Source organism: Grampus griseus, assembly GCF_964374135.1.
Source record: "Grampus griseus genome assembly, chromosome: 5".
Taxonomy (NCBI): Eukaryota; Metazoa; Chordata; class Mammalia; order Artiodactyla; family Delphinidae; genus Grampus; species Grampus griseus.
In genome coordinates, this window is record NC_138998.1 from 28,505,036 (window position 1) to 28,525,135 (window position 20,100).

General features: G+C 52.4%; 1 protein-coding gene across 4 annotated transcripts in view; it reads right to left on the reverse strand.

Moving 5' to 3' along the window:
- Positions 1–3,791: 3,791 nt before the first annotated feature.
- MRAS (muscle RAS oncogene homolog) overlaps positions 3,792–20,100 on the reverse strand; it is a 58,563-nt gene continuing 42,254 nt past the window's right edge. For all 4 annotated transcript variants that reach the window (XM_082654125.1, XM_082654124.1, XM_082654127.1 and 1 more), the window contains exons 3-6: positions 15,258–15,411; positions 13,811–13,910; positions 8,792–8,871; positions 3,792–7,087 (exon numbers count right to left, since the gene is read on the reverse strand). In XM_082654125.1, coding sequence (XP_082510251.1) covers positions 6,988–7,087; positions 8,792–8,871; positions 13,811–13,910; positions 15,258–15,411 — 434 coding nt within the window. In that variant the 3' untranslated portion in view covers positions 3,792–6,987. The remainder of the gene's footprint in view (positions 7,088–8,791; positions 8,872–13,810; positions 13,911–15,257; positions 15,412–20,100) is intronic.

A 20,100-nucleotide genomic window follows, 5' to 3' on the forward strand; every position in this document is an offset into this window, starting at 1 on the left:
CTATTTAATAAACATTCAGCATTTACATTGTAGCCCCAGGCCCTCCCCTGGACCTGGGGACATACACGTCATTGGAGATTGGACCGGACCAGTCAACAAGTTAGGCCAGGCTCCCAGAGGCTCGTAGTCAAGTGTTCATTTACAAAGGGCTGGGCTCTCCACGCAGTTGTTTCTTTTATTAACCAGTTTTCACTGAGAAGCCGTAGGATTCAAGGGACCATCATACAGTGTAACCCAGCTGGTTGCCTCAGCCCTGGCCATACAGCCGAATCCCCTGGGGAGCTCTGACCCAAGCCAATGGCACCAGATCCTCTGGGGGTGTGGCCTGGGCAGCGAGATTCCTTCCAAAACTCCCGAAGTGATGCTAACACTGATACACGGCCCTTTGCAAACCACTGGTTACAAATTTGAGATGATGGCATCGGACACCAAGTGCCTTCGCTACACGCCTCACATCCCTCCTCTGTAGCTGGCTCCCAGCCCCCACTCCCGCCTGGGGTGGCCAGCTAAGCGCTCCCAGGCCAACACTGCATCCTGAATTTCCTCTCGCCTTTGCCAATTCTGGCCCAGGGTGCTGGGGCCTGAGCGGCAGGTGGTGGTAACCCCGGTGGGAAGAGGTGGGAGAATCATGTGTGGGTCACACACTGAGTCATGTGGGGGACGGGGAGAAGGGCTGAGGCCACCCCCTCCCTCAGGATGTTGTGGGAGCAATGCAGGGACGTGTGAAGGATGCTGTCAGAGCTGCTTAGAAGATGGACCTTTGCTCATTTCATTTCCTCTCCCCACTCTCAGTGGCCTTGAAACTACCAGAAGGGCCCGCAGACAGAAAAAGAGGTTCAAGGGGCCGGTTCATTTTCTCACTGGGTAACACGGTGGTATGGTGGGAATCTGATAAAAACGATTGTCTTCCCAGAAGAATGCATGTGTACATACAATTTTGCATATGATTTTGAAGAGGGGTCGAGAGGGGGTCAGCTACCCCACCTGTCACCTCACGGAGCCAAGGTTAATAACCTATGTACTAGTGTCCCTGGGCTCCAGACCTTAAGGGACCCTTGTTAATCAGACACAGGAAGGAGAGGGGAAGGATCTGGGCAACTTTGCCCAGAGAGCCGGCTGCTGTCTTGCAGACAAGAAGAAAACAAGCTGCCGTTTACCTCCACGTGGTAGGAATTTTCATGTTTACCTACAGGTATTAATTCAGTGGTTCTCAAACTTTAGGGAGCACCAGAATCACGGGTGAGCTTGTTAAAGCGCACAGGGCTGAGCCTCACTTCAGAATTTCTGACTCAGCAGGTCTGAGATGGGCCCGGATCATCTGCATTTATAACAAGTTCCCAGGTGATGCTGAAGCTGCCGGTCTGGGGACCCAACTTTGAGAACCACCTGCCCGATTATTTTATCACCCCAGGTGCGGGTCCTGTGACTGAGTAGGAAGCTGGTTTGAGTCAGAGTCTGATTTCCCACATCATCGCCAGGATGTAAGTTCTACTGAAAGTATCCATCAGTTCTTGGCTGGTAGGAACTCAGTTTTCTTTTCTTAGGTTTAAAATTTCACATTAGCATGATAGTGCGCTATTTGGCACGGTGGTGGAGCTCCGCAAAGTGCAAGTCTTGGGGGATGAGAGTATCCCTAGCTGGCACAGAACATCCACCTTTAGAGAGAGCTCCAAGAACACAGAGCCTTTATGTGTTCTCAGCTCGGATTTGGAGCTCTGTGCATTGAATGTGGTTGTCCACATTTTCAGAAAAATGCTAGAGAGTTTGAGAAGCAAACTGAGATCCAATGTGCCTTTGTGTAAACACTTCCCTTAATTAAGGAAACCACTTGCTGGCTGTGGGGATACTTCTGAGTTCGCTGCCTGGCCAGGCAGAACCTTGCAGCTGTTCCAGGCAGAGGAGTAAACTCTAATTGCTGAGCTGAAAGCAGATGAGGCTGCCCCTGGGTGAACGTGGTTGAACTGGGTCTTGAGGCACAGTGAGTCTGATCTCGGGCGGCCTCGGCCTGCAGCGGCTTGAAGCGGGATTTCAGTTCCCTGGCCAGAGATTCAAGTCAGGTAGCAGCAGTGAGAGCGCTGAATCCTAGCCACTAGACCACCAGAGCCAGAAATGAATTTCCACAAAGAGATGGAAAGTAGTGAAACAAATGAAGTGTTCATTAGGAGTAAAAAGAGTACGTGTGAGGAGCTTCCCTGGTGGCGCAGTGGTTGAGAGTCCGCCTGCCGATGCAGGGGACATGGGTTCGTGACCCGGTCCGGGAAGATCCCATATGCCGCGGAGCGGCTGGTCCCGTGAACCGTGGCCGCTGAGCCTGCGCGTCCGAAGCCTGTGCTCCGCAACGGGAAAGGCCACAACAGTGAGAGGCCCGCGTACCGCAAAAAAAAAAAAAAAAAAAAAAGAGTACGTGTGAATAGACTCACATGGGTGGGCTCAGAGGGAGGGTCGTGCCCTCGTGGTAGTTTGAATCATTTGTATGGGGCATTTCTTCCGGGTTTCCTCTGGCCAATCATCTTGCTTTGCCTGGCTCTGAGTCCGTATCTGGTATATCTGGTGTAACTCAGCGTCCTCCCCAGTGTGCGTGCACATCTCTTAGCCAAGATGGATTCTAGTGAAGAGGCCTATGGGTAGGTTGACATCACCTACTACGGGATGATGCCCCTCCCCTTTTGGTCCCCGAGGAGCCTTTCTGCGCATGTGTAGTCGGGAAGTTCTCCTTGGCCTCAGAATGAGGGACAGGTGGTCTCTTTGTCTCTTATCTGGGCGGAGCTCAGCTCCTCTTCCCTCCTGCTATTGTCTTCATCGTGGAGTGTCTGTCCACAGGGGACCAACTCCAGCGGCTCAGCCTGGGGCCCATCCACCTCCTGCCTCAGATCCAGGCTAGATTTCATGCCAATGCTGGGGTTGATGTCGTAGGGCAGTGATACCCAGATTTTACTGCACATGTGAATTACCTGGGCATCTTGTTAAAATGCAGGTTTTGATTGAGTAGGTCAGGACGGGGCTAAAGGAGACAGGACTAAAGGAGATCTATCAGAAGACCCTTTGCTCTGCTCACCACCACCCAGCACCCAGCCCACTGCCTGGCACGTGGTGGTGCCCAGGAAGTCTGCATGGGAGGGATGAATGGGCAGGCGGCCACACCACCCCTCCCTGCTCTAGTCTGCAGTCCGGCCTTCTCTGCCCCCAGCGCGGAGGGTGTGAGAAGCACCCCTAGCCTCCAAGTTTACATGCGTCAGCTGTCATCACCCAAAGAAGTACCAGGAGAGGGCTTTGGCCCTCTATTCCCTGGGAGGAAGACCCAAAGAGGCTCAGCTTGGCCAACTACCCAGCAGTTTCAATCAAAAGAGAAATGTAATCACATTATATGGAAGACTGTGATCTTGCAGATGGGGGCAGGGGGCAGTGTTCATGAAAAGCAACATCAGACAATCCAATCGGTGTCCTTTACAAAGAGCGTCATTTCTGGGATCTGTACCGCGAACGCCCGCATTTAGCTTTAGCCCTCGTCTGCTTAGGAAGCGCACACCATTGTCCCATTCACAGGCGGGGCAGCTGAAGATTAAAGCAGGTAACTCGCTCAAAGGCACATAAAAGTCAGAGGCAGAGCCCACATCCAGGGCTGCTGGACATCAGGAGACCGGCAGGACGGGGACAACCCTCAGAGACACCAGCTGTCTTCGCAAGAGGGCAGTGTTCTGGGTCAGACGCTGACAACGTTTAATGTTCTCAGCAAAACGTCAGGAATATTTGAGTAAGAGGAAATCAGACAGACAAGTGTTCCTCTTCTTTTGTTTATTAATGAGTTGGGATACACAAAGACTTAATAAAAGTTACATAAAAGGCTCAAGCATCATTGAGATCTTCAGGCATCACTCTCATTTCACGACAATGGCCACCTGTGTAGACAATGGCTAACACTGTGTAACAGAAGCTGGGCGCTCACGGGCGCTCAGTAATTCAAGTATCTTTCATTCTAAGTAAACCCGACATGGACTTTCTAATCCAATGGGCTGCGAATGGAGGGAAACTGCCTCTGGCTCCGGATTTTCTGTAACATGTCCAAGGGGCCTTTGGGTTAGAGCTGCCACGTGTTAGTGGGTCACTCTTCCTAGGGACACGAGGCAGGCCGCACCAGGCTGACAGGCATTCTCCACAAGAAGATGGGGGGCAAAGTCCTAACAGAAGCCATCCAAATGTCCCCTGTGAGAGAAAGTCAGTGGCCATCGCCCCAGGCTGGGGGTGGAGAGGATGGCTAGCATTACTTGCTGGGGAGAAAAGAGCCCTCTAAGTGGGGGAGGGGCGGAAGAATGTTAGAAGGAAATCTGAGAGCACACAGTGGCAAAGGCATGGGGTGAGAGGATTTCAGGAAGGGTGTGCTCCAGCGGGCATGAAGGGAGCACTAATTCAGATGGAAAACCAGTGGGAACACCAGAATGCCACCAAAGACACAAGTCCCCTTGGGCTCCACAGTCATGAAGTAGCATGGCCAACTGGTTTTCCAGACTGACCCCGCCAGGTGACCGTGTACCGGGGATGCCCTTGGGTATGCTCCACTCAGGCCTGTGCAGAAGCCCCCACTGCCACGAGTGTCCACAGTTCTCTAAAACGCAAAGAACCGCCTTTTAAAAGTGTTATTTACCCATCTCACCTATGGGGAAAATGAGGTCACGGGAGACAAAGGCCGACCATTAGCTCAACAGGGAGGCTGCAGGAGGCCATCCCTCACCCAGTTTCTCCCTCCGGCACTGTGGGTTGAGTGCAGGAGAGATGGAAGATGGGGCCGGGGGTGGGGTAGATGTGCTGCCCTGTTGGGCGGAGGGCCTAGAAGCAGCTGGAATCTCTTCGTCTGGTTACATTCACAGCTAAGGGCTTCGTTCTCAGTCAACTGATCTGTTTCCAACAAGACTTCCCCATCCGGTGCCGTCAGGGAGCTGCAGGCTCCACCGTGGGCCGGGGTGCTGGTGGTGGTCCGTGCCTGGGACCTTTCTGAAGCGGACGCTGCCCCGTGAGCCGGGCTTCCTGTCCTGCTCTTCCAACTCTCTCCATCACCGCACCTCCATCCTTCCTTCTTCCCGCTGTCTTGCCTCTTCCTCATCTCCAGTTTGCAGCTGCCACCCAACTGCACCTGGGCTGCTAGGGTGTGGCTCAGAGGAGCGTATTGGTTGGAAAGAGCCTTGTCCTGTTAGTGTTTAGAAGGCCCATTAACATTACAGGATCTTGGGAAGCTCTGAAGTGCCTGATCTGGAATATTCTTTGTTATCCTTCCTTTTAGGGTCAGAAAAAAAGGGCCATTTAGACAAAGAAGTTTGATTTTCCAACAAACAGAAGTCCCAACTGTTTTTTCCGGCATCAGAATCATTCTTTGGCTGCGCTCCCCTTCCACCACGTTGCTGGTGCTCTTGCTGAGTTAGGAACTCAGCGCATTTTCAAAACTAGGGAAGAATCCAGGGGTCTCGATGTCTGGCTGAGTGCTCACTTTACCCAGGTTTCTCTCTCCAAATGGTGACCAGGCCACTCACTAGGGATATTCTAGTTTGCTTGGTGGCCTGATTTGTAACAGATGGAAACTAAAGTCACTAGCCGGCCGCCTCATCTTTTGACTCTGTCTCGAGGGTGCGCTGTCCATCCATCCCGCCCCAGTCTGGCTCACACCAGCAGCACCTGAGAGGCAGGTGGGCGTGGTCAGGAAGATAGGGGGCTGGCCCCTTGTAGAAACAGGTATATGGGAGCCATGTCGGCACCCCAACCTTACTTTCTCCTCCACTTATATAGCATAGTTAAGATCCAAGAGGTTAATAAAAGTTCCTGCCAGAAAGGCAACCTGTAATACTAAGTTTGCAAATGTTTCAAGGGGTTTTGCTCATTTACTGGGCTTAAGAAGTGAGTCAGTTGACTCAAAGGGAAAATGGCTTCAGGTCTTGGTGCTGTTTCAGTAAGAACAGTACTGGATCATTTTTGGTTAAGATTTAGCACGAACCAGAGTTTTCCAGATGCTGTCCATGTTAGCTGACTTCGACGCAGAGACCGTACACGCCTGTTCAGTGTGTTTGTATCAGAGGCACCAGACAGCACAGGTGATGGGAGAAAGCCCTCTCCCACGGCTGCGAAGAACACAGAACTTAACCCACACCACCTGAAAAATACACGAACACTTTTGCGACTCCAATAAACTTACTTAAAATTTATATATTTCCAGGGTAATGAGAAGCCCTTTTAAAACTGACGTGCCCGTCTCTCCCCTCAGCAAAACAAAATTTTGTTCCCTGCTATCTGCATCCTCAACCACAGTAAAACCTTCTGGGTACACACATCTCTCTTCTCTCCAGTTTATAGGAGGCCATGAGTAGGGTCTGTTCCTCCCGAGGCCTCCAGCCACGGTCCCCGTGAACTTCTGGTCTCTCGGTCACTCTGCTTTCACGTTGAGTTGAGTTTTGGCACGGCTGGGAAATTTCAGTTAAAAAACAACCATATTCCAGACATGTTATAGAAGAGGTCTGCTGAAGACTCGAAACTTCACCAGGCAGTGGGCACAGACCCCTTTAATAAAATAATAATCCCTAAAATAATTTAAAAATCTACAAAAGACACCCAAGCTCAGACACTGTGGACCGGGGTTGGGGTGGGGGAAGCGTGATCATGGCTTGTTTTTGTACGTGGAGAAACACTTCCACATCACACCCACACTATGTAGTTCAAAGAAACAACACAGCCACCAGGAGCGGGGAGGGACCAGGTTGCATCAACACAGGGACTTGGATGCTGCTTTGTTCACTGTTGCCTCTTCGCTGCTGCTGAGACACAGGGCAGCCCGTGCCCTTCCAGCAAAGCCAGACTCTATCTCCTCCCTGCCCACCCTCCCTCTCTCCCTTCCTGTGTCAAGTCCTTGGGCCAAGGGTCATGGTTAGAATGGTCTTCAGTGCGGTTAGGCAGTGGAGGGGTCCCAAGGGCTGGCCAGTTCCCGGTCACTGTGCCCAGGGCCTCGGGCCATCACAATATCACGCACTGCAGTTTGTGGGTGCCAGTGGCCCGGTCTCCCCGCCATTTGGTTTTCTTCTTCTTCTTCTGGCTTTTTTCCGGAATCTGTTGCCTTTTGAGACAAGGAAGGGCAGAATAACAACGTTAGAAAGGGCTTTGCTTCTCCCTGCCTTCTCCTCCCTTGCCCCTGGGTCTGCGGCTGGGAGGCCAGTTCTGGCTCTGGAGGGGGAGGGGGCTGGGGGAGGGGGAGGGGAAGGGGGAGAAGGGGCCTCTGTCCTGGATGCTGGAGGAAGAGAGCCGGTCCTGGACGGTGTCTCTAAGGCGAGGAAGTGGGAAGGGAGAGAGGGCAGAGCAAACCTGTCATGCTACTGGTGAGACTTCCTGATACCATGCTGTGGCTATGTTTATTTCAATCACAAGCTATGTTATATGTTATACAAGGTTGGCTTCTATGTGTTTCATATTTTAAATAAAATGACAGGTCAACTGAGCACAAAAGCTTTTTACGTGTTTCCTGTTCATTTTTCCTACATCTAAAACCTGCCCTCGGAACTCGAGGTCCATAACCAAGACATCACCCCCTCCTGGTGTGGTAGCATCTCCTAACTCCAGGCAAAGGCCCAGGAGAAAATCGCTTTCCGAGTGCAGGCCTGCCAGCTAAAGCATAAGGTGAAGGCTGCAAACCACAGTCCACGCTGGGGAATGATGAGAAAAGGGGGTTGTCGGGCGTGTGTGTATGGGTGTGAGTGTGTGCACGCACTGGGGGGGCTGAGAGGCGGCAGGTTGGGAAGTGCACGGCGATTCCATGACTAAGCAACAGCCCTACAGGTCGGCATACGACAACACACCAAACGCATGCTGTCTGAGAACCACTGGTTAGGCCGCTCTGTACGTTGAAGATTTTGGCAACAGCAAAGGTGGGGGGACAGTGAGACCAGCCAGGACACTGTCTCCGTCGTCTAGGCATGAGATGATTAAGGTGTGGACCTGACTATGCAAAGGAACCCACAAGAGACTACAGCCTGGGATTTCTGACACTCCCTGGAGACCGAGAGTGGGTGGGGGCTGGAGAGGAGACACATGTACAAAGCCTCTGTGATTGCAGCCTGGGGATCAGAATGCTGGTTGTTCAGGTGAAACGTCAAGGGGTGCTCTGACATCAGGGAAGAGGAGAATGGCCTACTTTTTACCATGTTGGCAGCTTTGGTGTTGGGAGAACAGCGGGGGCAGGATGGAGGCGCTGCCCTCGGGGAGCCTGAGCTGCAGGATGGAGGGGAGGCCAGGGAGGCACCTCGCGCAGGAAAGCACTTTGTTTAGCTTGTGGCTTCACGCATAGGGAGTCGGGGAGAGCAAAGGTAGGTGGGAAGGACAGAGATGGACAGAAGTGTAAGAAATCCAAAACTAGGGACTTCCCCGGCAGTCCAGTGGTTAAGAATCCGCCTTCCAATGCAGGGGACGCAGGTTCGATCCCTGGTCGGGGAACTAAGATCCCACATGCCGCGGGGCAACTAGGCCCGCATGCCGCAACTGCTGAGCCCACGTGCTCTGGAGCCTGGGTGCCACAACTAAAGAGAAGCCCATGCACTGCAATGAAGAGCCCGCATGCTGCAACAGAGATCCTGCGTGCCGCAACTAAGACCCAATGCAGCCAAAAAATTAATAAATAAAATAAATTAAATTAAAAAAAAAAAGAAATCCAAAACCAGGCCCAGAACTGCCCAGCCTGGGCCTCAGACACGGCACCATGCTCCTCCAGCCTTCCCGGTGTCCGTCTGGCCACAGAGGCCCTGCTTCCAGGCAGGCGAGCCTCACTCACCTAATTACTCTAACCAGGTCATGGAAGGCTCTGTCGACGTTGAGAGGTGGGTCCTTGGCACTGGTTTCTATGTACGGAATCTGGAAGGCAAAGCAGCGTTACGGAGTTCCTGTAACAGCGTTACAAAGTCCTGTTCCCTAAAGAGGCAAATTCTCAGAGGTCCCAAGGAACCCCGCGAAGCCCCCATGGAACCCCAGCTCCTACAACCTCAAGCCCTCAGTGGTTTCTCACTCTAAAGTCAGAAAGTTTTACTGACAGCTTTTCTGATTCTCTCGTGTTCTCTGGTCACAGAGATATTTAAGAGCCCCCTAACAACAGAATAAAAATGATCTTTTTAGACACTTGAAGACTAAAGGCTGTTTCATTTATCAAACTGATGTATGTTCTGATTCTATTCAGTTTTCTCTCTGAGGTCTATTTCTCTACCTTAGAGGATTCTGCCCCTCTTCTCAGGTCCTCCAGAGGGGACGACGGTGGGAAAGGCTGAGGCGAGGCTGGCCCTGGGCAGGACTCTGCACCCTGGCGACCCCGGTGGTCTATGCACCCCACCCCGACCTCAACCGTCTGCCTGGCCCAGCTCTTGCTTGGTCTGCATCTATGAGCCCGGAGCTCAGCCATGTTTGCAGAAGGCTTATGTCTGCATGTTGAAGGCTGAGGATCGTTACCCGGCTGGAAGGCAGCAGTAACTGCGAGATGTGGCTGAGGGGACCCTATAGGGCCATGTCTACCCCAAGCCTCGGACTGGCACAGGGAGGAAAACAAAGGCTCCATGAGGTCAGGACATGGTCTTCTCCTTTAACAGGGACCCCACAAAGTCAGGAGGCTCATGCCCACTCCCCCAACAAGAGGCGAGTGTGTGGACTCTGGACAACACGCACAGGCCCCTTAGATGAGATGCAGGTGAGCCAATCATGATTAGACTGAAGAACTTTGGTATTTTTCGCAACCTTCTCCTGATTACAAAATTAAGGCATTTCATTATAACACACTTGAAAAGGAAAAGCACAGAGAAGAAAATAAAAACAATCAACACTTTAAATGCATGGGGGTCCGGGGTAACAGGGTAAGTCGTTATCTTAGAGGAGCATGTCGTAACTGATTGCCCAGAACACATCATAAAGTATCTTCCCATCATCGCGGGAGATCAGATGTTCACCCACTGCTGTGGCTTCAAGCAGGGGCTTGCTCTAGCCGACCCAGACACAAAGGGCAGAGTACAAAGGACATGGCTCAGACCTTGGAAATTTTCATTTGACAAATATTTGAGCCTCTGATAACCCCGAGAGGAAACTGCCTTCCACTGTAGGCTGCTGGACTGTAGGCTGCTCACTGAGGTGACCGTGGGCTGTTTGGTCTCCCAGGTCTCAACGTCCCTGACCTCACTAATCCTTACGTTAACCCTCTGAGGTAAGCGGTTATCTCCGTTTCACAGCTGGGGAGACTCAGCTCAGAGTGGTGACGTACTTGCCCAAGGCCACACGGTGGCCAGCAGAGAATCAAGATCTGGACCAAGTGCACGCTGCACTTCCCACATGGCCTGGCACGGACAGGTAGAGGTGCTGAGGTCTGCTGCGGAGCCTCCTCTAGGCATGGCAGGTGCCCCGATAGCTCTTGGGAGCCAGAGTCCTGTGCAAGCTCGTGAGGGCAGGACAGCGTTCTTCCCTGTGCGCACTCACCCAGCGGGGAAGCGGGAGGGCAGCTGGGGCTGGGACCTCCCCGGAGGCTCTTCACATCCTATAATCCTGCCAGCTCGTAAGTCCCAGGCTCCTGGGGCCTCGGACCTCCGCTGCCTGCTCACAGGCACAGCGCTGTAGTACGCCAGGTCCCCAGACGCCTCCGCTTTCTTCCTAGGGATCCTGCTTCTGAAGAAACACTGATGTGCATTATCTGGGTTCTTAGAATTCTAGGGTGTCGTAGTAACAAGACTTAAACTAAGGGAAACCCTGCAATAAGTGGTAGTGCTATATGACTCCACCGAAGGGCCAGGAAATGCCACGTTCCTGCATTGGGTGGTCAGCTAAAGAAGAACTTGCCTTATGAGCTCTAAAATTAGGACAGTAGCTCACAGGGTCATTTGGTCGAATGATAAATGAGGCAGCAGCATTCGCTGTAGGAGCAAGGTCAGCTGAGAGACTGGAGACCTGGGTTCTAGTGGGGATGGGTGGGTACTCCTCGCCAGCCGTGAAGCCCCCAGAATTCCCTCAGCCCCCTGTGTCTCATTCCCTTTTACCTGCAGAATGGGGCTGCCGCTACCCCCGTGCAGTGCCCTTCCCCCGTCCCCACCCAGCCATGCACCCACCCAGGGGTCTGTGAAGGCGCTTAGCATGAGCTCACCGTGCGGAGCCCGAGGCTGTGGGATGCAATGGCTCCTGGCCTCTCTCTGTGCAGGAGGTTGGCCGGTGGAGGGCACGGGCACGCTACTGTCTGAGGCCTGCGTCTAATGCTAAACCCAGAGGTTAGTTCCAAGTGCTCACCTGGAGACTTCTGAGCACACCTGTCTGGTTGATGACTTCCTCCTCCTCGAGGCATTTTCTTTCCTTGGCTCCCAAGGCCCCACTCTGGTCCTCACACATCACTGACCACTCTGTCCCTTTTGCTGCTTCCTCTCATTTCCCCATACCCACAGCACCGAAGTGTCCCCAGCCTCAAGCCTGGGACCCCTGCCCTAACGACACCCATTCCCCTGGGCTTCATGGCTTTTTTCTTTTTGTGTGTATATATCTCTATCTCTACCTCTATGTGTGTGTATATATAAATACATAATTATATAGACACACAAAATTGAGGTAGAACTGAAATAACACTAATTTCAGGTGTACAACGTAATGATTCGATATTTGTATATGTTGCAGAATGATCACCACAATGAGTCTAGTTACATCCATCATATATAGTTACAGAACTGTTTTTTCTTGTGATGAGGACTTTGAAGATTTACTCTGGTTTCATGGCTTTAGATTCTACCCACATGCTGCTGATTTCCAATATTTACCTCCAGATGGTGTATCTGACAGCGGTCTGGACATCTCCACTTGACTATCCCCTCAGCTCCTCAAACTAAGCACCTAAAACAAAGCTCCTGGTGTTCCCCACGTCCTCGGTGCTCTAGTCCCCCTGCCCGGCTAGTGGAACTCCAGTCTTCTGAAAGTTCCTCGTGCCCCAAACCTTGGCATCCTCCTCAAATCCTTTCTCTGTCACCCCACATCCGGTCTGTGGACAAATCCTTTCGGCTTTCAGAAAGACACCAGAATCCACCCGCTCCTTGCCACCTCCACGGGCACCACGCGGGTGCACGTCAGCCGGCACCCGGCTTACAGTGCAGCCCCCAAAGACCTTTCTCCACACGGGCGCCAGAGGGAAGCTGTTCAGTCATGAGTCGGGCCATGTCACTCCTCACTCAAAACCCTCCAGTGGGGCTTCCCTGGTGGCGCAGTGGTTGAGAATCTGCCTGCTAATGCAGGGGACATGGGTTCGAGCCCTGGTCTGGGAGGGTCCCACATGCCGCGGAGCAACTGGGCCCGTGAGCCACAACTACTGAGCCTGCGCGTCTGGAGCCTGTGCTCCGCAACAAGAGAGGCCGCGATAGTGAGAGGCCCACGCACCGCGATGAAGAGTGGCCCCCGCTTGCCACAACTAGAGAAAGCCCTCGCACAGAAACGAAGGCCCAACACAGCAAAAATTAATAAATAAATTAATAAACTCCTACCCCCAACATCTTCTTTAAAAAAAAAACAAAAACCCTCCAGTGGTTTCCCCTCCACTCTGAGCAAAAGCCCATAAGGCCTTAACCCCCCCGCTCTGATCTCACTTCCTGCTACTCACCCCTCCTACTCCTGCTCTGGCTGCTCCGGCCTCCTTTCACCTCCTTGCTGTTCCTCAAACTCCCACCTCAGGGCCTTTGCACTGATTATTCCTCTGCTGGAACATGCTTTCCCCAGATATCCAGAGGACTCACTCCCTCACCTCCTGTCAGTCCTCACTGATATGCACCTTTCCAGTAAGGCTTTCTCTGACCACCTATGTGTAAAAACAGCCCCCCACTCCACGTTCCCTACCCTCTTCCCTGATTTACTTTCCCCCAGAGCACATGTCACCTTCTGACACGCTCTAATTTGCTGCCGTCTCTAGAAGCAAGCACCCTGAGGCAAGGAGTTTTGTTTGCCAGGGCCTAGGACTGTTGAATGAATATGTGAATAAACACAGAAGGCAGAGACAAGCAAAACGAACTTGCAGTGGGCCCCTCCCTCTACTTACGGAGCTGGGCCCACTGGGCAGAGGGAAGGGGCAACCCTGCAGACTTTCCAGGAGGCTGGGTGAACTTCTACATAACTGAGCATTGAGGCTGGGGCATGGTTGTGCTAATGCGGGAGGAGGGGTGGGAAGAAGCCCAGTGACCCCACCATCCAGTGGGCAAAGGGGCATCACAGTGAACTGAAAAAAAAAAGCAACCCAAAGGTGTCTGCTGACATGCACGGTGTGGCCTGGGCAAGCCTCGGTTTCATCACTTGATGAAGACAGTGGTGCCTACCTCAATGTGTGGTTGCGGGGAGTGGATGCTCCCCCAGCACAATGCCTGGCACAGAGCAGGGCTCAGTGAAGGCGGCTGATCTGACGATTCTGAACATAGTCAGGCACTGGCTCAGAGACAGGGACGCAGCCAAGCCTCTGCACAGCCCAGCGAGGAGCCTGCTGCGTCGGGGCCAGGAGGTGAAGGTACCTGCTCTCGACAGCAGGGCCTCTAACGACTGCCAAGAAGGTGCTTTCTCTCTGGCCTGTTGTCTTGTTTCACAAAATATCCCACATCACATGTGCCTCTATGTGGACCTAGCCCACTACCTAGGAGGCCTGTGTTTCATTCCAATAGACTAGGACTGCAGGAGTGAGGGGGCACTGACATCCCCTGAGCCCTCACCCCCACACACACACCCACACATGCACACACACACACACACCCACACACACGGGCGTGCGCGCACACACACACACACGGGCGCGCACACACACACACACACCACCTACATTGTGTTTGGTGGCCATTTCTTTTCCTTGCTCCCTGGTGATTTTCCTCAAATGCATCAAATCGACCTTGTTGGCCACGAGGATCATCGGGAATGACTCCCTGGGAAAAAAAGGAACAGCAGCTTGTGAGCTTCCCTTGGTGAAGGCGGGGCACCCACGCCTCAGACCTGACACAGCACACAGCACCTCCCTATGGGGCTGGGTTAACTTCAGAGTCTTTCCCTCCACATCTCCTGGAATGGAAGAGGGACCCGGGGGCTGCTGGCTGCCTTGGTTTGAAGCCTCAGGCCTGTTGCAAGGTGAGTGCAGGCCCTCCTGGGAATCCCCTGGCTCTGCACTGACTGGGCCAGCGGCCCGGTTCCCAGACCTGCTTCCTCTCATCTCCCAGTCACCCTGACACACCACCCGTGCAGGCCATCATGCTGTGGCCATCGGCAGTGACTTGTGAAGAGCACCAGGGCCAGGGGCTGGCACACAGCTGCCACTCAATAAATGGCAGCCGCAAAGTCAGGATGGCTCCCAAGAGTGGAAGGCGGGGATCAAGAGGCATGTCTGCCTTAAAGATTCCCGTGGACACATGGGGCCAAACTGCTGACCCAACGTGAATGAAATGCCAGTCTTTGTCAGCGTTGAGTATTTTCATAAAGAAATTATAATTTGATGGGTGAAAAATGGTACTTTATCCTTCTTCCTTGCACTTCTTTGATTAGCAAGAAGGTTGAATATTTTCCCGTATCTGTGTCATGTATGTTTTCTCTTTAGAGATTCCTAGTCAGGGGCTTAACCCACATTTGTCTCTTGGAGCTCTATGTGTATATATGTGTATGTGTGTGTGACTGTATATCCCTTTACCTTGAAAAGTTATTAACACTTTGCCTTTGAGATAAGTGTTAACTGGATTTTTCGAATTTTGAAATTTTCGAAAATTTTGAATTTTCGAGATTTGCTCAAAGCTTGCTGTTTTCCTGTTAGTTTGTCCTTTTACTTTTACATTGCCTCTTTAAGAGCCAATTAACTGAAAAGACCAGTTGGGCTTAAAACAGACTCCAAATTATTTAGCTACGCCATATTATGCTAAGGAAAACATGAGCCTTTAATAGGGGCTTAGAAATCTCACAGTCAAATGTGATGTAACCAGTTACGATGTACGCCGGAGAGAAAATTCACTTTTTCTTTGACTGTAATAAAATTTGGTTACATTGGAGCTGAAAAACAGATGTTATTTATGATTCCTTGACTCATCGGACAGTTTAGGAGAGATGGGGGGGGCGGGGCGGACGCCTCGAGGCCTTGGCTGCGTGTAGACTCCTCTGGCTGTGTGGAAAGGTCTGAATTCAGCTCTGCCCCTCGAACCTCAGCTTTCACCTGAAGATCTGAGAAAGACAGACAGACAGACAGAGCCCACCTTGAGCCAGGCATGGGGAGGTCCCAGCCTGGCCGCCCTCACCTGTCCTTGACGCGCAGGATGAGCTGGTGGAAGCGGTCCACGTGCTCGAAGCTGGCCTTGTCCGTGACCGAGAAGACGATGAGGAAGCCGTCCCCCGTGCGCATGTACTGCTCCCGCATGGCGCTGAACTCCTCCTGTCCGGCTGTGTCCAGAACTGGGGTGGGATGAGGCCGCTCAGGGGCTGTCACCACCCACCCTGGAGCCCCTGGGGCCTGTGGACCCCGAGGCTGCTGCTGCGGCCCCTGGGGTGGCTCCATCGAGCTCCCCCCAAGAGGTTCCAGGCTGTGCTTGGTAAGGGTCCAGTGGGGCCTCAGACACCTCAGTGTGCGGCTCTAACTGACTCACGTGTGGACCCACTGACTCCAGCCCACGGCGTTCCCTGGGCCTTAATTCTCTGCCTACAGAAAAGCCTCATAAAGCCAGTGATCGACTCTGCCGCAAAACCCCTCTGGAGTCCCCAGACCTAGGCTTGGAGCCCTGCTGCAGCCCTTACAAGCTGATTCTTGGGAAAGTCACCTGACTGTCTGAGCCTCCATTTTCCCCTTTGTAAAATGGACACAATGGGGTTTCCCTGGTGGCACAGTGGTTAAGAATCCTCCTGCCCGTGCAGGGGACACGGGTTCGAGCCCTGGTCCGGGAAGATCCCACATGCCGCGGAGCAACTAAGCCCGTGTGCCACAACTACTGAGCCTGCACTCTAGAGCCCGCGAGCCACAACTACTGAGACTGTGCTCTAGAGCCTGCAAGACATAACTACTGAGCCCGTGTGCCACAACTACTGAGCCTGCGCTCTAGAGCCCGTGAGCCACAATTACTGAGCCTGCGTTCTAGAGCCTGTGCTCCGCAACAAGAGAAGCCACCGTAATGAGAAGACTGTGCACCACAATCAAGAGTAGCCCCTGCTCGCCGCAACTAGAGAAAGCCCGCGCGCAGCAACGAAGACCCAACGCAGCCAAACATAAAAATAAATAAACTAAAAAAAAAAAAAAATGGACACAATGCCTCTACCTTGCAGCTCCTTTGGAGGAGAGCCCTGGGACAAGCCTGATGGAAGCCCCAAGAGGCCATCCCCGGGTCAGGAAGGGTCCTCAGTCCCTGTGCGGACAGACGCCAGGCAGGGCGAGGAGAAGAAGCAGCCCCCTAAGAGCCGGGGCCCTCGCCACCTAGGATGCGGCTGCTACAGGGTGGTGGGATGTGGGAGCTGAGGCAGCTGGGGAGACGGAGGCTGCGGGGGGAACCTCTCCACAAAGGCTCCTCCCCCCAACCCATCCATCTCTTCCACTACCTGCACCGCTATTCTCCAGAGATAAAATGCTCTCCCTGACTGTTTCAGAGAGAGGTCACAGCCTCAGCGGCGTAGGGGGCGGGGGTGTCTCCCTTTAGACCTGCAAGCCTGGCCGGCTCCAGCCCTGTGGGCATTGTGAAATCTGAACCCCTCAGCGGCCTGCAAGCCCCTGCCCCAGACTCACTTCCCCTCTCCTGCACGCAGCGGAGCGGCTAGTTACCAATTTCGAAGCCGGGTTCTGGGCTGAGTCTGGCTCCTCATATCCCTAGAGTGTGACCCTGGGCAAGCTCACTTCTCTGTGCCTCCTCTTCCTAAAATGGGGCTTGTCGGGGCTGTTTTGAGTGAATGCACTCAGGCCCTCGGAGCAGTGCTGGCACAAAGAAGCCCTATAGGAGCATCTGCTGTGTGCCTGTGTCCTCTCCCACCTCCGGGCCTGGGACTCCTTCCCCCAGCCACCCCTCCTCTCTGCTCCCCTAGCTTGGTGAGCAGGCTCTGACTCACAGAATTCTGCTCCTGAGCCCCCATGACTCTCACCACCCCCATACAGACCCTTCATGACGCTGTTCTCACTGCCCATGAAAAGGCCCCCAGCTGGACTGTCAGTTCCCAGAGGCAGGGACCTGGTTTGTGTGTCACTCATCTACTCAGAGCCTGGCACAAACAGTACTCAAATAGTAGTTGAATGAATAAATGAATGTGAAGTCTATTTGGTTTCATGCATCCATTCATTCATTCAGGAAATATCTGAGAGCCTACTGTGTGTCAGGCAGTGTTCTAGGCACTATGGATACAGGGGGAATGGGGCAAAATCCTTGCTCCCATAGGACTTACATATACTCTGATAGGAAGGCAGATAAATGAATGGATAATATTATATCTAGTAAAGATGAGCACATACTATGAAGAACAATGGCACCAGTTCAAGGAAACTGGAAGAAGTTGGTGTCGTTTTGGATAGGGAAGGATGGCGTCTCTAGGAGAAGCTTTTGAACAGTGACTAAATGATGGGGGAGGGGGAGCCACGTGGCCGAGGGCAAGAGCATTCCCGGCAGAGGGAACACAGTGCGTGGAGGTGTGCAAGGGCAGGCCCGTTGGCCTGGGAAAGCGGAGGGACTGGTGAGTGGAGGATAGGAGGTGGGGGCAGGTGATGGGGGGGCGTGGGCTGCTGCACCGGGGTAAGGCTGACTTCATTCTAAGCAAGAAACGGGCCACCGCAGAGACTGGGCCAACGAGCGAAATGATCTATAGGACATTTGAAAAGTTTATCCTGGCTGTTGGGAAAACCCAGACCAAGAGTAGAAGCAGCGGCACTAGGTAGGAGGTTATGCCATAACCAGCAGGACAGGATGGAGGGCTGGACCAGCGGTGGGATGGGGTGGACGCTGTGAGAAGTGACCAGGTTAACCAGCAAGACAGGATGGAGGGCTGGACCAACGGTGGGATGGGGTGGACGCTGTGAGAAGTGACCAGGCTTAGGCCACTTTCTAAGACAGAGCCAACAGGAGCGGGGCGTTCTGGGTGGAAATATGCAGACGTGGGAGTGGGAGAGAAGAGTGTTGAGGACAGTGGCTGTCTGGGGCCTGGGCCAAATGAATGGTGGTGTCACATCCCGAGGTGGGGAAGACGGTGAAAAAGGGGGTTAGGAGGGCTGAGTTGTTTTTTTCTGTTTTTTTTTTTTTGTGGTACGCGAGCCTCTCACCGTTGTGGCCTCTCCCATTGCGGAGCACAGGCTCCAGACGCGCAGGCTCAGCGGCTATGGCTCACGGGCCCAGCCGCTATGTGGCATGTGGGATCTTCCCGGACCGGGGCACGAACCCGTGTCCCCTGCATTGGCAGGCGGACTCTCAACCACTGCGCCACCAGGGAAGCCCAGGGCTGAGTTTTTGACACACACTTCAGAACCTCTCAGACTCCTATGTGGGTTTCAAATAGGCATTTGCAGACTTCAGTCAGAAACTGAGAAGAGGGGCAAGAGATACAGATGTAGGATATATCCATCTACATGTGTGTGGATGGCAAGGAAAGCCACAGGACGGGCTAACCAGGACCCCCAGGAAGCCACGTCTCCTCAGGAGACATCTTGAGCCCGTGCCTGAGAAAGTGACCTCGTCCCCACAGCCTGTCGCCCCTGCACACCCTCCTGAGTCACTCAGCATGGCCGAGGGGCAAGGCTCGGCGGACACACGGACCCAGGCTGTGCCCCACGCACAAGAGCCTCGGTCTCCTCATGGACGAAAGGCGGGGCAGGGCTCCTGGGTCTTCAGGATTGAGTTCTGATATCCTAGAATTCTTTGGTCTGGATATCAAATGAAGGGGCTAAGAAAATAAGATCTACAGCTGAGGACCAGTGGGGTGACTGAGGCAGTTTCCCCAATTTCCTAGGGAGGGGGTGGGGAACGAAGACTGCACCTTCACCCAGAGGGAGTGGAGCCTTTGGTCCTAAGTAAGTCCCACTCAGAAATGCAATCAAGAAAACAGATGAAAATGGCATGGATTTGGCTGAAGTGGGGATGGGGAGGCCTGAACTGAATAGCAAAAGACATTCAGGTAATATTGTAGTTAATATGCTCATAGATTTTGAGGGTGTATATTATCCAAAACAAAAACTAGAGGTCTAAGATATTTAAAAATCTGATCATTCAGAACTTAAAAAAAAACGATTCAACAGGGAGTTGAAAATCAAAATGGACCCTCTAGAATGGAGAAAAAGTCATTTCAGACATTGATGGCCTTAGAAATTACATTACCCACAGTTTCTAAGAGAATTCTTGGAGGATATACACCAGCAAAGTGAAAAAATAGATCCACGAAAGAAAGACAAGTGGTATTATAAACAATGGTACCAATGGTATGCAAAGGAAACAGCAAAACCTAAGAGTTAAATTTAAATAAATATAACACAACTTGGAGAAAATGAATGGCAATTTAGAACTAAAATCTATGCTGATCTATATGTGAGGGTATGGGCTGGGAAAAAGTAAGTCATTACTAAAGTGCTTGCCTTATCTGGGAAGAGTTTAAAGATATTGATCACATCCAGATGTTGATAGAAAAACATAAGTATATACACACATATGTATATAGAATAACCACCTGAAATAAAACTCAAACCTTCCTAATCATTAGAGGAAAGAAAAACAGGACTAAGTAAACGGGACCAATCCAATGAAACTATACAAAAATAAGAAAGTTTAAAAAGTAGACATGAGGGCTTCCCTGGTGGCGCAGTGGTTGAGAGTCTGCCTGCTGATGCGGGGGACACGTGTTCGTGCCCCGGTCCGGGAAGATCCCACATGCCGCAGAGCGGCTGGGCCCGTGACCCACGGCTGCTGAGCCTGCGCATCCGGAGAATGTGCTCCGCAACGGGAGAGGCCACAGCAGTGAGGGGCCCGCGTACCGAAAAAAAAAAAAAAAAAGTAGACATGAAATAAGATGGCAGAAATAAACCTATGATGAATGACAGTAAATGCAAATGGGTTAAATTCACCCATTAAAAACAGATACTCAGTACAAAATCCACTTGTCTGCTACTATAAAAGACACGTCTAAAACAAAATG